Here is an 18,549-nt window from a genome sequence, read left to right on the forward strand (position 1 = left end):
AACCAGTGCCTATCCGCAACCTTACAAGTTATGACGATTTACTACACGGCAGGCAAAACCCAAATGGCAACAGCCAATCAGCCAAGTGGGGAAAATTCCCGCCGTGCCCCTGTCCCAACGACAGACGACACACGATGGCATAGCAAGGTCAATCACAAAATGCCCTAAATATAGGGAGAGGTGGGCGGGTGTTCCGAAGCACAAGCCGAAAGAGGAAGCTCTGGGTCACGTGCATAGGTATATATGGGTCCCTCGATCCATTTAGACTGCACCCCATTGGCCAGATTCAACCCAGCAACGAGGGACCTACCAATCGGGTGTTGTAGCTGTCCAATATACCTACCCACAACCAGGAGGTCAGTCTCCAGGTCTTACCACAACATGTGCCCTCTTTTAGGGAGGACATGCTTTATCCTGCATGACCAAAGACATTAGGGTAGTCCTTGAAGTCAACAGGCCAGCCTCCCTATTCAACACTCAATACAGTTTCTAGAGCATTCAGTCTTTTAGCACCAGCGGTCTGATTTACAAAGCCCCGGTCCCAATCCTGGAGAGGAGTCTTAGGTCTTAGGTGCTCTAACTCTATTCATCTCTACCTTAGATTTGTCTGTAGCAAATCACAGAAACCTGGTGGGTAGTTGAGCTGTCCATTGACAGAGACAGGATGTCCTGATCCTAGGCAGAAGCGTCAGGACTGTGCTGGGAATCAGACAGTTGTTCCCATTCTTTTTCTGGCCCATAATAATCTCTGTCATACCTATGGTGTTTCCTTGAGCAGCACGTTGGGCAGGGGGTGATTGTGTGGTTGACCCTAAAGTGCGACTCTAAGCCTTCACAAAGTATATAGTAAAACAGTACAAAGAAGATGCTGTTTGGGTTGGCTCACTTGCTAACAAACAACAGTTGTTATACTGCTGCTTTTGAAACACTTTTTGCAAGCACCCAAAATATCATTATAGTTTTCTCTCAGCATTCTACTGTCCTGTCAAGACCTGAGCAAGTTCTGTACCTCCCAGATTTTTTTCCCCTCTATCACTGCTGCATCCCACCCATCCACCAAAAAGCCCAAGGCAGATTACATGGACTGCTCTCATTTCATCAACACAACAATACGTTGAGGTTAGGCTGAGAGACAATCCGTGCTTTCCAACTTTAGACATGCTCAGAGTTTAGTCTTTAATTTCGAAGGGTCTGAACTGAAGACAGGTGATACAACCCAACAACATGTCTAAGGAATAATAACATTGCCTGCCCTCCTTGCATATTGTCGTCCAAGCTTGCAATATTTGGTTGATAAGGTAAAACATTTATATGAAGCTTCCAGTGAAGGAATGTGTAAGTAATATGGATGAGAATGAGAAATGTCTCACAAGAAAATGCAGCTCATCTTAAAGAAAGTAGAACTGCAGCTTAATCGAAGAGGTAGGAATGACGAGAGGGACCTTATCTGGGACTTAGATGAGAGGGAACAGGCCAAATCTGTGGGGAAAACAGTGGACAGTTAGAGCAACATTATTATGGGCAGGACATGTATAGACAATTGGTGACCCTGCTGTTAAGATTAAACAGGTAAGTGAGTAATGAGCATGGAGGTCTGTACATCACAGGGCATTTGACAGCCAGCAACATTGCTGTTGCTGAAGACGCATGTGCCTTGCTGACCACACCTTCAGTTACACTGTTCATTAGAAAGGACTGGATTATATAAGGCATTGACTGACTTCAGACTTCCCAGCTGACGAGAAACTCTGGAAGTTAAGACAGTGGGCAACAGCAGGTAATCCTTACTGTACTTTGTTCTATTTCAACCCAACTACAAGAAATTGGATTTTCATTTTCATGTATATGATCCAAGTCTTTATACTAAATACACGTGCATTTCAGTTACTTTTTAAAAAAAGTTTCAGATAAACTACTGAAAGACTTTGTCTTAATTCTGGCTTCAAAGATTGTAACAAATTCAAATCATCCAGACTAATTGTTGGAGACTTCCAAAAACACAAACACACACACAGCTTGGAAATTTACTTCATTACTGTCCTTTATCCTGGTTTATTTGCTTTGTAAAAGAGAGGTTTGATATTTAAACTGTGATACTAGACCATAAAAATCAATAAATGTTGACTATTTTTTTTAATCTTTTTTTAATCTTCTGTTTATATTTCTTCAGTAACTGGAAATGAAGAAACACCCTTTTTAAAAAACCTGAAACTTATTTTTTTTGAAATTGTGAGAAATAAAGTTCCCACCACCACCATTACATAAACATTTATTTTGTTCTCCTCTTCATCTACATAACCAATTTTTCATTTTTAAAAACAGATTTATAAAAATACAAAATAGAATCATAACCAAGCAAAGATTGAAGATTAAAAAATACACCGTTGTGCACACAGTGCAATATTCCCATATGCACATACAGTATTCTAAACAAAAATGTAGATTTACTGAAGTAGCCCAAATCACCCTTTTCCAACACTGAGCCATGCTGTCACTTACTCGGGGGTAAGTCCCATTGAAAGTATGAGGACTTTCCTCTGAGTGAACAAGCAGAAGATAAAGCTGTAAATTATGTAACAAGTCAATTTTTAAGTTCACCCTAGCAACCCTGTTTCCTGTATAGACTTATGACTTCTAGGAGAAGGCGGCTGGGTCAACCCTGCTAGATGGGCAGGGTTTAAACAATAAAATAATAATAATAATAATAATAATAATAATAATAATAATAATAATAATAATAATAATTGTTATTGTTATTATCAGAGGTGAGACAAAGGGAACATGCTCTTCTAATGTCTGTATCTATAGCTATCTGACTATCTACCTCTCTATTGGGAGGGGGGCATATTTAGGATACCCCAGAAATGCACTTTGTCTTTTTGGAGAGTTGTTGTTGCATTTATTTTTTATTTGCAGTGTTTTATACAACATTTTAAAGTCTTCTCAGTATGGACATATTGCCCCACCACCACATTAGTCCTGTAAACCCTGAAGAATGCTGTGAATGCTGTTACAGAGCAAGCATGTGGTTGCGCCTCTAGAATGGGTGCAGCCAAAAACAAAATCCTCCTACCCCAGGCATCCTTATGATCATAATAAAGTGTCATGGCATTCAGGCGAAACAAAAAACAAACAAAACAGAACTAGTGAGCACTCACAAACCTCCTAATTCACCTTAATTTCCCTGTAGCACTTCACTGTACTTCAATCAGGGTGATTTAAAAATGAGAAGATGGATTTTGTCCATTCTTTGTCCACTTAAAAGTGGAAAGGGGAATTTAGTCTGCTTTCGGGATCATGAATACAGTATAGAACTAGAGGAGGAGGCTATTACAGATTAATGAATCAATAGGAAAAGGATGTGATTTTGTGTATTTATGAAACTAGTGGGGTTTCACCAGTTTGACTGATCACCTAGTTTTGCAATAATATTCCTTGAGCCAGACAGACTCTTTCCTAAGGATTCTTTGCACAAATATTACACTCTGTGCTTCATAATTACCAGGCAAAGTTCAAGGTTTTGGTATCAACAAATAATGCCCTATTAGAGGCGAGGAAGAAATTTGGTTCAGTTCACATTTAATGGTGAACCTACTAAATTCACTTTCCAAAATGATTTTAAGAAAATACAGCCATCTTTCTACATTTGCACTTCTCCAAATTCTGTAGTGCACTCTCCAGCCAAGTAACGTGTATAAAAGTAGGGTAATAAAAATGCAGATATTAGTGAAAATAGCACACAGAGGTGCACTTAGTTAGGGAAAATTGTTTTGCAAAAATGTATATATGGCACTCAAATGCTGTTGAATATTCATGAGAACATCACAAGAAAAAAATATCACAAACCGATGTGGAAATATGGAAAACTGAACTTAAGATCAGGAAAATGAAAGAAACTGAAATGGAGATGGCTCCTTTGGAGCCAGGCACCAGGTAACTTGAAAGACTACCTTTCCCCTTATATACCCAGTAGGTCACTGCTGCTGTCTGCAGGAGAGTATCTACTCCAAGTCCCTTAAATATTACTACTTATGTTTTCCAGAGACAGTTGGAAGGCATTTTTTGTTTCGACCAGCTTTTCCAGCTGGGCAAAAAGATGTTTATTCTGTATTTCAAAGTGTCATCTTTTGTGCCTTAAAAAAGGAAAGAGAGACAATTTTAGTTGTTTGCTTGGTGTGTTTGTAAATCACCTTGAGACTCACGTGGGAGGTGATTCATAAATTAATGAACTCGGTCATATAATAAAATAAGTAGCTACGTATTTACGCCCACCCTCCCCCAGATACAGAAGAAAGATTGCCAGAGCCAAAACAGCTGAGAGGGGCAGAAAGTGGAGAAGGTGGAGAAGAATGAGCTCTGCTGTGGAAGCAGCCCCACTTTGCTTTAAGATTAATGGCTCCTGCTACCGAACCCTCCATCCCTTTGGGGTCCAGCTAACCATCTACGTGGTCTGTGCCCTGGGCATGCTACTTACAGTCCTGGGGAACCTGCTGGTGATTATTTCCATCTTCCACTTCAAAATCCTTCACACCCCCACCAATTTCTTGCTGCTCTCCCTGGCGCTGGCAGACCTCCTGCTAGGCTTAACAGTCCTTCCCTTCAGCACAATCCGCTCAGTGGAGAGCTGCTGGTACTTCGGGGATGCCTTCTGCCGTTTCCACACCTTCCTGGACACTGTCTTCTGCTTGGCCTCCATTTTCCACCTCTGCTTTATCTCCATCGACCGCCACTGTGCCATCTGCGACCCTCTGCGCTACACCACCAAGTTCACTGTGAGGGTCGCTGGCGTCTACGTCGTGGTCGGGTGGGGAGTCCCTGTGCTTTACACGTCCATCTTCCTCTATAGCAAAAGAGTTGAGGAAAGTTTAGGCCAGTTCTTGCAGGACATGCCTTGCGTTGGGAGCTGCCAGCTGCTGTTCAACAAACTCTGGGGCTGGATAAACTTCCCACTCTTCTTCTTCCCCTGCCTCATCATGGTAGGGCTGTATGTCAAGATATTTATCGTGGCGACCAGGCAAGCCAAGCAGATAAACAGTGTCAATCAGAGAGCTGGGTCCATGCGTCGGTCAGGAGCGACAAGGCGAGAAATGAAGGCAGCGAAAACACTGGGAATCGCTGTTGGCATCTACCTCTTATGCTGGTTGCCGTTTACCGTGGACACGATGGTAGACAGCCTTCTTGATTTCATTACCCCACCTGTTGTGTTTGATGTTCTCATTTGGTTTGCTTACTTTAATTCAGCCTGCAACCCTTTGATTTATGTGTTTTCCTACCACTGGTTCAGGAAAGCTGTAAAGCTTGTTTTATCCCGTCAGATCTTCTATACAAGAACGTCTACTGTGGACTTGTACCAGGAGGAATAACCCAGAGGTGCTAGCTTACTACATGGCTGGATACTACCCAGAGATGGAGGGGTCAGGAGATCTGGGGCCTAGCACAAAAGGCTTGGGATTCAGATCTCCTGGACCATCCCATGGACCAATGCCCATGGCTGAAGTAATTTTGGTCACAACCACACCATACATTTAAACAACTCTTATGCTGCTTTAAACATCATGGCTTCCCCAAAAGGATTCTGCAAACTTTAGTTTGCAAAGGTTGTTGACCCCACAGAATTACAATTCCCAGCACTCTTAACAAACTACAGCCTCCAGGATTCTTCATGACTGCTAAATTGGTATAAGAGTGTTGTAAACGTATGGTGGCCATAGAGTGAGAAAAATGTGAAATTAAACGTAACCCTGTAAGCAAAAGATATGGCGAGGAAAGGGACTCATTGATTGCTTTATTAATACAGTATGTATGTATGTATGTATGTATGTATGTATGTATTACCATAAGATTAATTCATTTTAGTAATGGATTGAAGTGCTACCAAATGAAAAGAGAAAGTTATCCAAACACGGTAACAGTTAAAAGTACTGAAGCCAAAATAGGACTGAAAGCCCAAATGGATTTTATCAGTACAGTAAACACCTTGATTTTTGGTTGATCATTCAGTAGGAGCCTACTTTCAGGGTACGTTTTATTCAGTTTGCTTTTTGAAATGATATTGGTGCATCATTGTAACAAAGGATGATAAATAAAATATTAAACTGATTTCAATTGTAAAAGTTTGCTTTCTTTTTAAGTCACCTCACACTTTTGTCAATATTTGTCAATATTTCTCAAGTTGTTGACAATATTTGGGAAATATATTTAATGGTCAATCAATTGATCAATCAAGATGATTAATGGACTAAAATTCTTTGCCCGGCTGAGAATATTTCTTGCAACAAGTGCTTTCTATCTTCTCTTTCCCTCCCCTCCTCTCCTTTGGAGATTTTGCTCCAGCAGGATGCATCAGCAGTTTCTTCTGTGAATCATGACATCTGTGATTCTATCCACAAAGCCTCTCAATAATTATCACAACTTATTTCATAAGAACGATTATTTCCATTTTTATTTGATTGCTCTTCTGTTTGCATATATTGAGCAAATGTGACTGTCTTTGTGGAAATAGATTGTCCTCTGACCTGAAGAAATATTTAAATAGCAGAAGCATATTTTCAGCTTCAGCTATAATTATAGCAGCAGCCAAATCTGCTCACCTATCTCCTGGCAGCCCTGCTCTCCTGGGCCCTTGCCTTGCCTTGCCTGACCTTGGGGAGGGGAGAATGGACACCAGATGTGGACACTTTGAAACATGTGGCCCATAGACCATAATGAGTGCTGGGGTTGCACTCAAGTTTTCAGTAGTACATTTCTGAGAAAAATTCAAAGTGTTGGTGCTGACCTTTAAAGCCCTAAACGGCCTCTGCTCAGTATACCCGAAGGAGCGTCTCCACCCCATCATTCTGCCCAAACACTGAGGTCCTGCGCCAAGGGCCTTCTGGCAGTTCCTTCACTGTGAGAAGCGAAGGTACAGGGAACCAGGCAGAGGGCCTTCTCGGTGGTGGCACCCGCCCTGTGGAACGCCCTCCCACCAGATGTCAAGGAAATAAAGAACTATGTTCACAACGTTTAGAAGACATCTGAAGGCAGCCCTGGTTAGGAAAATCTTTAATGTTTCATGTTTTATCGTGTTTTTAATATTCTGTTGGGAGCCTCCCAGAGTGACTTGGTAAACCCAGCCAAATAGGTGAGGTATGAAGAAGAAGAAGAAGAAGAAGAAGAAGAAGAAGAAGAAGAAGAAGAAGAAGAAGTAGTAGTTTGGGGTTTGAGGTCTGTTTGTTTTTTTGTTTATTTATTTATTTACTTACTTTCTTACTTACTTACTTTCCTTCCCACTCCCTTCTCTATCTTGGGTTGTTCTTTCCCCTGCTTCTGCTCCCTCATCTCTTTTTCTCCTCCACCTTCCCTGCTCTGCATGCTGCTTGTTTTTGAAGGCATGGAGGTTATAGTAGGTCGTTGAATGGGTGGTTGGTTAGGATTTTTAAGTGATCGGTTAGGATTTTTAAAATGCTATATCCAATGCTATTTTTCTAAAAAAAAAATATGTTTAGGGGTACTCTCATTTTTACTCAACAAAATCACCATTTTATAGTTCAAATTGGGAAAAATAAATACAGTAAATGGACAAAAGTACAAAGAACATGCATTACCTCCACACATTCCACACTACTTCACACACTGATGATTCACCGTGCTATAGAAGAATTAAAAAAAAAATTATTAGTTTCTTCTCCTGTTAGATTCACAAAATGTTTAGGTACCCTACATTCCCCCCAGAAAAAAGCACTGATTATATCTTCCCAACAGGTTAAAATGTTAGCAGATTTAAGAGTAAATTCAGCAGTATAAGTTATGTTGAGATGAAGTGAGATAGAGGGGCTATGGATTGACTAGCATATGCAGTAGTAATGGAGTTTTGGAGGAAACCATGGAAGGCAGGAAGGGAAGTCGAGGTTTAATGCATTGTTACTTTTAATGTGGAGAAATTGTAGTGATGAAAATTATAAATAAAATTTACTTTAAAAAAAGAAATAAGAATACATCTTTCCATGTTAGTTTATAACCTCTGATTTTAAACTTCCTTATGCGTTTTTATTATATATTTTTAATTTTATAAAGGTAAAGGTAAAGGTACCCCTGCCTGTACGGGCCAGTTTTGCCAGACTCTAGGGTTGTGCACTCATCTCACTCTATAGGCCGGGAGCCAGTGCTGTCCGCAGACACTTCCAGGTCACGTGGCCAGCGTGACAAGCTGCATCTGGCGAGCCAGCGCAGCACACGGAACGCCGTTTACCTTCCCGCTGGTAAGCGGTCCCTATTTATCTACTTGCACCCAGGGGTGCTTTCGAACTGCTAGGTTGGCAGGCGCTGGGACTGAAGGATGGGAGCGCACCCCGCCGTGGGGATTCAAACCGCCGGCCATGCGTTCGGCAAGTCCTAGGCCTGAGGTTTTACCCACAGCGCCACCCGCGTCCCAAAAGAGATTGCCATTCCCATACCGGGAGTCGAACCCGGGCCGCCTGGGTGAAAACCAGGAATCCTAACCGCTAGACCATATGGGAGTGAGATTTTAATTTTATAGTGGTATATAAATGTTTTTTATAAATAAATAAATATGCTTGTCTCTTGGGAGCCCTCAGCCAGGGCCCTCAGAAGCCCTACAACGTGCCATTTTGCATGGTTTTATTTTTGGTCCAACTAGACTGTATCCTTGAACTGTGGTTCCTCTTCCTTGCAAGGCTGAACAGGTGTGTGTGTGTCTGCATATAGAAATCTCTGATCTTTGTGTGGCTGGAGTGTAGCCTACTGTACAAAAGAAAAAGTCCTATCTGTTGCTTCATCCCTGTGCAACTCACTTTGCAAATGTTTAACCTGCCGGTAAAAGAATACACCCACAAACTAAAAGACATAATATGTGCACTGAAGTTGCAAAGAAATAGAATATGTGACCAGAAGCTTATATACCTAGCTCTGAAAGGAGCCTTATACTTTGTTTGGATCCATGATATTTGGCTCCCACATGTGGCTGCTTCAGAAGTTGCACATGATATGTGCTTTTATACCACCTGCAATGTGGTAACTCTATTGCTGTCTAGGCGCTGCTGCAGTTCCCAGTTACTTTACGTGCCAACTGTCCCTGTATAGACTCACTTAGATCATCTGGGGAAATTCTACTCATGGTACTACAACCTTCAGAATACCATACAGTGGTGACCTCAAAGCAGACATTTTCTGCTAATGCCTCTGTGCTATGAAATGCACTTTCATCTGCCATATGTGAAGCAGAAACCATCAGTTGCTTCAGATGTCTTGTAAAGAGATACCTTTTTGTCCAGGCTTTCCCTGACCCATAAAATTGGGCCCTGTTTTTAATTCATTTGAATTCCCTGAATTCTTGTCTTTATTTGTTGTATATGCTTTCATACTACTGTTTTACTGGTTGAACACTGGTTAGAGATGTTAAAATATTAAGTGCAGTTATTATTATTTTTTATTACTTAGCGTTTTATGGGCAATTGGTATGAAAAGGCGGTAAACCTAACAAATTGCAGAAAAACAGGTCCAGAGGGTTGGAGTGATAAAAACACTGAGCCCCTCCGGACTGGTGTTTTTTTGCAGGTGTATTCTGAAATGTGTTCTTGATACTTAATAGTATACTAGTTGTGGATTTATTTTGCTTTAGTTTATTCCGCAGTGCTCCCCCAAGGCTTTCACAATCTTCCTGTCCAGAAGGGCAGTAGAAGTGAGAGGTGATGGGAGGAGGTATCCCACTTGTGGTATAAAAGAAATACTGCTTTAAGCAGGAAGTTATGGAATTTGCACTGATTGGAAATGAATCAGTGCGACAGCCCTAAAGCGTCTGCAGGTGCAAACGGTATTGAAAGTAGGATTACGTATGACTGTCCCAATAGCGTCATGAGCAGAAATAATCACTAAAAAGGACATCTGGCGGGATCCTAAAAAGAATTTGCTTTCTGGGTAAAACTCATTTCCTCTCATTACAAACTAGACTTGTGAAGGATCTTCTCTACCCTGGCATCTTCCTTAGAGGCATTCAGTTTTGCTCTTGCAGTGCTAGTCCCTATCCCAAAGCACTGGGATTGGAGAACACTGCTTAAATCATCCTCTCTTGATTACAAGCTAGACCCATCAGTCTTAATGGACCACTTCATCTGTACCTGATCCTCACTCTGTTATTTGCTCCGCCTTCCTCCATCATCAAACTCTGGTATTACCAGTATGTCATGATGGCAAACTCAGGTATTGTGATGTCTGGATTCCCAATGTGCCACAGAGTGCTTCAGAGGTCCCTGCTTCCTCATGCCCATCTAGCAGAGGCCCTGTTTCGCCTCAGATAGGCCCTGAGGCCATACCCTCCAACATGTTGAGTCCCAAAATTGGGACACATGTTTTCCCATCCGTGCTCTTGTATGAATCACGTGGCCTATGCAAGATCACAGAGCCCAAAAGAAGCCCTTTTGGGGTGCCATGCTCTCACAGTGCCCAAAAATGTGTGTTTGGGGGGCACTGCACAAGATCATGCCCCCCAAAGGTGCTTTTAGAGGGGCGAGATTTTGACTGGAAATTGTGAGAGATAGTGGCACCCAAAATGGCCGCCATGCTCTCACAGGAAAAAATGGGATGTCTTTTTTTTCCCCTAGGACACTTGCGTGGTATGTGAGGCATCTCACTTTGGCTTGGGATGTGTCTAAATCTGTGGCCGGTGGCAGAAGTCAGTGAGGCTGTCGGTATTCAGCAAGAGAGTCAGGCAATGCTGGACATAGCTCCGAAAAACCACAAGCAGGTAGCTAATATTTATCACAAAGCAAGGTAACTATTATATTATACCTTGGACACTTTTGGTTTTTTTAGGATTGAGACTCCAACTACGCCTCTCGTTCATCTTGGAGTGGGGCTCTACTTCTTCCAAGCCTTACTGTCGATCCCAGGGTATGGTTTGAGTTCACATGATGCAACCTGCTGAAGACTAGGCTAAGACTAGGTCTGATCAGGGTTTGGATGGAACCCTGTGAGCTCTGTGATAAATTTAGTGACTAAATGAAATGCCAGGATCCTTACTAGACTCTCTTGCTTCAAACGGTCATCCCCATATTTCAAAATAATTGGTACATCCTTGTTTCTCAGGCTTTCCTCATGCTTAGTAGGAAATGTTATTAAAATTGCCCTTCTAAATAAACTACTAAAATATGGATTACATATGACTGTGGAATTAACTAGAAGGCTACAGTATTCATCTTGTCACTGAAATGATACAAAGCAAGTAGAAATAAGATGCTCATTAGCAATTTGGTGAGAAATGTTATTAATATGCTGATTAGCATAGATGTATGATTATATGGTTGTAACCTGCCCAGGGCCATTGTGGTGAACAGTGAGCAAAAAATAATAATAAATAAACATATAAAATTATATTTTTTTAAAAAAGATGCAACAATTTATGTTAACCCCAATTTGCACCATAACAAGGTGATACAAAGGTACACTATACACCTGCCTACATCTCCCTTCTCCACTTCCATTCTTCTTATGGTTCAGTGCAGCAGCAATGGCAAAGCTGCTCTCCGTTGTGATGCTGCACTTGCATCACCACATGTGGTGGTCAAGCAAACTGCAGCATGACAACACCCTTATCTTCTTATTATATGTATTCCTTGGCACTGCCCTCAGTGTGCGCCATCAGTTTTTTGTTGAATATTTATTATAGTATATATTCCGCTCCACAGTGTATGCATGGCACTTCACTGAGTACCAGAAGGCAGGCCCCTGCCCCAGGGAGCTTACAATACAAAATTCCACACAGAAAACTGCATACAGAAAATCGAATGTAGAATATCAATTATACACTAAAAATAATACAGTTAAAGTGGCAGTTTAACCATACAAGATGAGCAGTGGACAATAATTAAAAAAATTAATTCTGAAAAGCTCTGGGTATTTTATTTTTTATTGTATGAGTGCATCTGAAAGAATGGGTGTCAAGAGCATTCCTCTTTTCTAATGGTAAGAAGTTCACATTAAAGGGGCCACAACACAAAAAGTCAAGGTGTATAGTAGAAATTCTGGGTACCCCCTCCCCAAGGAGGTCTTTCTGCCAGGGAATTTAGTGACAGTTGCTGTCTCACATGCTTAGATGCAGGCTGATGCAAAAGCAAACAAGCAGACGGATCGATTTACTTATTTAAAAGCATTTATAAACTTCTATTTTAAAAAACCTCTGTGTTGTGTGCAACACAGAAAAACACACAATCGAAACAAAAATGAAGCCCGAAACCGATCAGACAGCAGTATAAAAACATGTAAAAGCAAAAATCCCAGGGGATTCCAGCACGTCAAACAGAGTCCAATCTTACGGGGCCAGGGCAAAAAGAGAAGTCTTTTCCAAGACGTAAATTACAAGAAGACACGGAGCTAAACACCAGCATCTCCATATACTTGCTGGGTATTAATTTAAAAACAACAACAAGAACAAAACCCTAGATGTTCCACACAGAAAACTGAGGCTGCACATTTCATAAAGCGAAAAGGGGGCGGAGCCTGTGGGCCTCGCCCCGCCCCTTCCCAGGAGCCGCTCCGTCTGCTGCAGCAACGGGGCGGGGCTCCCGGGGCGGTGCCGCCTCCCGCGGGTCAGCTGAGCGGGCAGGGCGACCAAGTCCGGGAGCAGGGCAAGGCAGGCTGCCCTCTTCGCCCCGCGGGGACGCGCCGACAGGCCACACAAGAGGCGGGTAAGGAGCGCCGGGAGTCCCCGGGCTGGGGGCGCGCGCGTCGAAGGGCGTCCCTTCCTCGCTCGCTCGCTGCGGCCGCTCGGCGTGCGTGGCGGGGCTCAGGTGGGCGCCGCCCTGTCGCAGAGCAGCCGCCCTCCCCTCAGCTCGGACGGGAAGGGGCGCCCCGTCGAACTCGGGCGGGCAGGCGGCTTCAGCGTGGAGCGAGCGAGCGAGCGGAGGGCTGGCTGGCTGGCTGGTAGTTCCGCATTCCTATAGCCCCTCTCCTTCCCCGCCCCGCGGCTCAGCCTTCCCCGCCTCGGAGGACGGCTCTCTCCGCACGACTGCCTTCCTTCTCCGGCCGTCTGCCTGCCTGCCTCCGCGGCTTCTCGGGAGTCTCCGCCAACCCGGTCGAGCCGTTCGCCTTGTTTTTCCGGAACTCATTTCCCCTGCTTTCGGGAAGTCATTATGTGGGCGGGGGAAGAGGAAGGGCTGCCCCCCCCCCAGATACGTGTGTGTGACACACGCGTGTGCGTGTGAATGAGCTCGCTCTGCGTGTGCGCGCGCCCCAGGCGCTGATGGGGATGAGAAACCAACGTTCTTTTCCGGCTCCCTGGAGCTGCTCCTCCTCCTCCTCCCTCCTCTGGCTGGATATCATGTGATAGCGATAAGGAATCACAGGGTTTCTTTCAATGGGGGCCTTCCGAGAGATAGTATTAGGCGCGCACCGATGTGTGGATGGGCACGTTGCGGACACCCGAGGCCGCGTAGTGCGTGGCAGCTCCTGCGGCGACACATTTCCCGGCGTAGACCTGCTAAGGAAGCCACATAGGCTTTAAACAGCAGCTCTTAATGCTTCTCTATCTGGACTGGCAGCAGCCTCTTGCGATTTGGAGGGATGTAGTTCAGGGCTGTATACGCACAATACATTTAACGCCCTTGGCTTCCTTTAAAGAATCCTTTGGAACTGTAGTTTTCCTCTATGGAGCTACAAGTCCCAGCACCCTTAAATGGCAGTCCCCATGATTCTTTGGAAGAAGGCGTGTGCTTTAAATATATATTGTGTACTCTGCCCAGGCAGTTACTCCTGCTTTTTTCTGGCTTCCTGTCTCTGCCTTCTGCCTTAGCCCTCGCCAGTGGGCAGCAGTCGCTGCTGCATGTCACTGGAAGATGCAGTACTGGGTGGAGAGATGAAAGGGCTGAAGGGCTAAATGAAAATACCATTCTTGTGGTTAAGCATGCCTATTGAATGCAATACCAGCTGTACATCTCTCCCCCCGCCCCTCTGCTGTAGGAGACAAGTGGCAGAGTGGGGAGGGTTTTAGTGAGGAAAGGATGGATGGGAGAAAGTTAGCCAGTCCCTTCTCCTCTTGTTCCTCTGTTCAAACTTGCAGCATCCTGAAGCTGCTTTTGTTTTAATAAGACAAAATACACTGGGGTGGAGAATTTCCTCCGGAGGCTTCCTCATTTTATGAAGATGTGGTGAGAAGTTTCTGAAGCTGTGGCGTGAGTTCTTGCAGCTTTTGAATGCTTGCAGGAATGTGGGGTAGTGGCAAGTTGCTTGAAAAACTGGCATGCCTCAAACTGCCACTGTCAATGCAGTCTCCCTTCCTAATAAATAATACAGGGTGATTTTTAAATCGTTTATGGATTGAAACTAAATCTCATTTGGGAACTATGAAGCCGAATGTTGGAAGATTCAGGACGAATAAAAGAAAATACTTATTCATTCTGTACGTAGTCAAACTATGGAACTCTCTCCTATAGTGGTCAGTGATGGCTACCAACATAGATGGCTTTAAAAGAGGATTTGATAAATTCATGGGGGAGAGGGCTATCAATGGCTCTTAGCCCTGATGGCTGTGTTCTGCCTCCACAGTTTGCGGCGGCAGTGTTTCTGAATACCAGTTGTTGGAAACCACAAGAAGAGAGAGTGTCATTGTGCTTGAATTCCGCTTGCGGGTTTCCCAGAGACACCTGGCCAGCCACTGTGAGAGCATGATGCTGGACTAGATGGGCCACTGGCCTGATCCAGCAGGCTCTTCTTGTGTTCGTAACTCCTTAGCAAGTAACCTCACAGAATCAGTTGGAAGGGACCAGGAGGACCACTGAGTCCAGCCCCCTGGAATGCAGGAATATTTCACCCAACGTAGGGGTCGACCCACAACCCTGAGATTAAGTCTCATGCTCTACTGATTGAACTGTCCTTGCTATCTCAAGAATGTAAAACAGGTGAGGTATTGCTGACCGCGGGTCTCTTATCTTCAGTAGGGTCTGAAACAATAAATGTTATAATTCAGTTAAGGACACTTCTTTTTCTTAAAGAAGGACAAAAGGAGGATGAAAATTGCCTCTGTAACACTCTTATGTCTTCCAAGGTATCTTGTGAATGATCTTAAAACTTTGATTGCATATATCTATAAAACATCCCAGGATCTGTCCAGTACGCTGCATTGTTCTAAAATAAAACTGGGCTTATTGAACTGATGGTGTGAACATCTCTGAGAAAGCTTTTTAGGTGGCTGAGTTTACGAATCTATTGTTTTTCTTAGACTGCAGTTATATGAAAGAAAGAGCCTAATCTAGTACAGTGGTGCCCCGCAAGACGAATGCCTCGCAAGACGAAAAACCCACTAGACGAAAGGGTTTTCCGTTTTTCGATGCGCTTCGCAAGACAATTTTCCCTATGGGCTTGCTTCGCAAGACGGAAACGTCTTGCGAGTCTTGCGATTTTTTCCGCTCCCCCCCCCTTTTTCTAAGCCGCTAAGCCACTAATAGCCTTTTAGCCGCTAAGCCTCTAAGCCTTTAATAGCCGCTAAGCCGCTAATAGCCTTTAATAGCCGCTAAGCCGCTAATAGCCTTTAATAGCTGCTAAGCCGCTAATAGCCTTTTAGCCGCTAATAGCCGCTAAACCGCTAATAGCGCTAATCCACTAAGCCTCTAATAGGGTTGCTTCGCAAGACGAAAAAACCGCTAGACGAAGAGACTCGCGGAACGGATTATTTTCGTCTTGCGAGGCACCACTGTACTACAACTATTTAATTGCTTTTAAATTCTGTGGCTCCTTGGAAGTCATCTTTGAAAGTCCTATCAATTACGCTTTGAATCCAGTGGGGTGTGTATCTTACCATTGATGGTACTTTACGGGTGCAGAGAATCCTGAGATGTTGTGCTCTGACCATGAGGTTCCCAGTAAGAGAGGCATTAACCACTATGACCTTGTAGAGCATGGGTCGGCAAACTAAGGTCCGCAGGTTGGATCAGGCCCAATTGTCCTCTGGATCCGGCCCACAGACGGTCCTGAAATCGGCGTGATCATTTGGGCTGTGCCATTTTTGGGTGTGCCATCCCCCCCACACCCCGTGGTGGCACCGCCTCCCTTCCCCCTCCCTCCTCCTGGCTTCTCCCTTGCCTGCAGAGGAAGGGAGCTGGGCTTTGAGCAGCCAGACAATCCAAAGCCTTGCCGCCCGTGCGCTGGCCTCTCCATCCATGGCCGCGCTGTGATGGCAGGGGCTTCAGCTGGAGCTTGGCATGCCTGGCGTCCAGGAAAGCTGGCCCAGAAAGGAGAGGCGCCGCCACCACTGCTGGCTCCCAACCGCAGGCAGAGTGGCAGAGGAGGTAGGAAAGCAGGGGGAGGGGAGGGGCTGAAGGAGAGAGACCCCCCCCCCCGCCATGTGTGCGTGTGCGCAGTCCGGCCCACCACAAGGTCTGAGGGGTGGTGAACCAGCCCCTCCTTAAAAAGTTTGCTGTCCCCTGTTGTAGAGGAATAACTATCCCTACCCTCTATTCCAAGTGTGTTTCTTTAGGATGCTCCACCCTAGTGTTTAGGGTTGCTAATCGCTACTACTTTTGCAAAACAATCTCAAAAGTTGGGCAACAGAGTATCTTAAATCTCCCATGCCTGCGTAGATACTGTATACTCCAGCAAGTTTCTTTCCACAGGATAGTTAGGTGCACCACCCAGTTGTGCTAGTAACCATAAATCTCAGTGCAAGACTGTGGGACACTTCAGGCACCTTAAAGTCAAATTGAAGAGGAAGTACCACCAGGTGTGTAAGAGAGGTGATGTTGCAGTAAAAGGAACTGAAAGAGGAGTTAAAAATAGAATTGAGCTCTACGTCTTGAAAGTTGCCCCATGGGAAACCATTGGTATTGCCCTGAACATGGTTCTAAGCCTGGACTCCTGCTGGACTGGGCTGCCTTCCCACAGAGATGGATTTAGGGCAGTGCAACCAGTTCTGTTACACTGGACACCAAGCCTAGGGGGTGCCACAGGGCGTTGCAACTATGGCGTAGTGAACTGAGAAGAATGGAAGCCGCAGAATTTTGGCCTCACACAGGGAGTCGCTGAAATTTGAAAGACCACAGCCCACTTCTGCTCTCTGTACCTGGCTTGATGATTCCAGACTATTCCTGTTAGTCTCCCGATCTTCTTGGAATTCTTCCCAAGCTTGCTCTTCATTATCGTTACGTATTTGTACCTGCTTTTCAGCAACAAGTCCTCAAAGTGGTTTATGAATTACTGGTGGAGACCATTTTAGGCATGTCCAGTGGATGCGTGATTGCTGATGTGTGGGTCCTTCTGGATCCGGAAGAAGGCGGAATGGGGGCAGGCTGGAACGGGGCAGGGTTGGGCACACACAAGGAGTGGGTTTGGAACCCCTGCGCAAAATGGTTGTTGCCTATACAAGGTGGCTGACAGACATGTTCTCAGTAAAGTTGTTTATGATCTCAGCCAGGGTGGGTTTTCATGTATAGATCTTCTACCCTAGAGCAGATGATCACACTTCCATGCCCTATAATTCAGTGGCCCCTTCACACATTACAAGCAGTGTGGAGAGGTACTGAAGCTATCCTGCTTGCCTCGGGATCATGTAGTACATTGCTCTCATGTTTGAGCACTGTTTGAGCACTGAAGTTTATGTGCTCAAACCTCTACAGGAGCTTAAACCCTGCACTCTCAGCTCTCGCAGAAGCGAAGGCCCATAGATGTCTACAGATATAGACTTTCCTCCTCAGTGCACGGGAGAGCGCATACCTTTCATGCAAAAGATCCCAAATTAAGTCCCTAGCACCTCCACATAAAATCCTAGTTCGAAACCCTCGAAGACCCTCAGTGTAGACTTAGATTGAACCAACAGTTTGATTCTTTGTAAGGCAGATTCCTTTGTCTCTACAGAAATAGCAGTATTTCTGACCTACTACAGTCGTATCTTGGTTTGCAAATGCTTTCTGAGCCAAACATTTTAGCTCCCGGACGCCAGAAACCTGGAAGTGGGTGTTCTGGTTTGTGAACGTTCTTTGGAACCCGAGCATCCAGTCCGGCTTCAGCGGGGCTTCCTGCAACCAATCAGAAGCTGCGCCTTGGTTTCTGAACGTTTTGGAAGTCGAACAGACTTCTGGAATGGATTCCGTTCGACTTCTGAGGTACCACAGTACTTCCATGTGCTTTAAAGAGATTTGTGATTTGATGTACTCTCATGCCCTTTACAGCTAACAGGGAGTACATGTTTTTTGTGCCTGTGTATCAGTACCAGAATGCAACACGGCAATCTTTGCATGACCGTGTGGGCCACTTTGCCCCTCCACTCCTTCTGCTGCTGGACCGCCATGAGCTAAGCAGTGGTTTGGCTGAGTGTGTTGTCCAAATCATAGACGTTCATGGTTTGTCTGCAGGAGACAAACCATAAGTTCAGGTTCAGACATCGCACTAAGCCAAACCATGGTTTAACTCATACCATCAGGAGGACCAGTTCAGGAGTGCAGCATCCATGATCTTCTCTGTGAAAACCTTCACTTGTGCACATTCATGCTAAGCCATGGTTTGGCTTACCATTCCGTGCAAAGCAGTTCTGTTCATGAGAAGCTGGTTTGGCAGTTAACTGTGTCCTTATCG

General features: G+C 44.6%; 2 protein-coding genes and 1 non-coding gene across 4 annotated transcripts in view; 2 read left to right on the forward strand and 1 right to left on the reverse strand.

The window, feature by feature from the left end:
• The first annotated feature begins 4,349 nt into the window (after window positions 1–4,349).
• LOC114593346 (trace amine-associated receptor 5-like) lies at window positions 4,350–5,363 on the forward strand. Its single transcript, XM_028721704.2, has one exon. It carries the CDS (start codon window positions 4,350–4,352, stop codon window positions 5,361–5,363), a length of 1,014 nt encoding a protein of 337 aa, XP_028577537.2.
• Window positions 5,364–8,423: 3,060 nt separating this feature from the next.
• Window positions 8,424–8,495, reverse strand: TRNAE-UUC (transfer RNA glutamic acid (anticodon UUC)). Its single transcript has one exon. It is a non-coding gene; the product is annotated as a tRNA-Glu (tRNA).
• Window positions 8,496–12,521: 4,026 nt separating this feature from the next.
• The window catches only part of STX7 (syntaxin 7), a 28,044-nt gene continuing 22,016 nt past the window's right edge, over window positions 12,522–18,549 (forward strand). Inside the window, exon 1 of one of the 2 annotated variants that reach the window (XM_028723442.2) lies at window positions 12,522–12,677. The gene's annotated coding sequence lies outside the window, so the exon portion shown is untranslated. The remainder of the gene's footprint in view (window positions 12,678–18,549) is intronic. The other variant, XM_028723444.2, reaches the window with a different exon arrangement.

The sequence above is a fragment of the Podarcis muralis genome, chromosome 3 (genome assembly GCF_964188315.1).
Source record: "Podarcis muralis chromosome 3, rPodMur119.hap1.1, whole genome shotgun sequence".
NCBI lineage: Eukaryota > Metazoa > Chordata > Lepidosauria > Squamata > Lacertidae > Podarcis > Podarcis muralis.

Excerpts from the sequence above, each read along its gene's own strand:
- LOC114593346 (XM_028721704.2), top strand. The coding sequence starts at position 4,350 with ATGAGCTCTGCTGTGGAAGCAGCCCCACTTTGCTTTAAGATTAATGGC.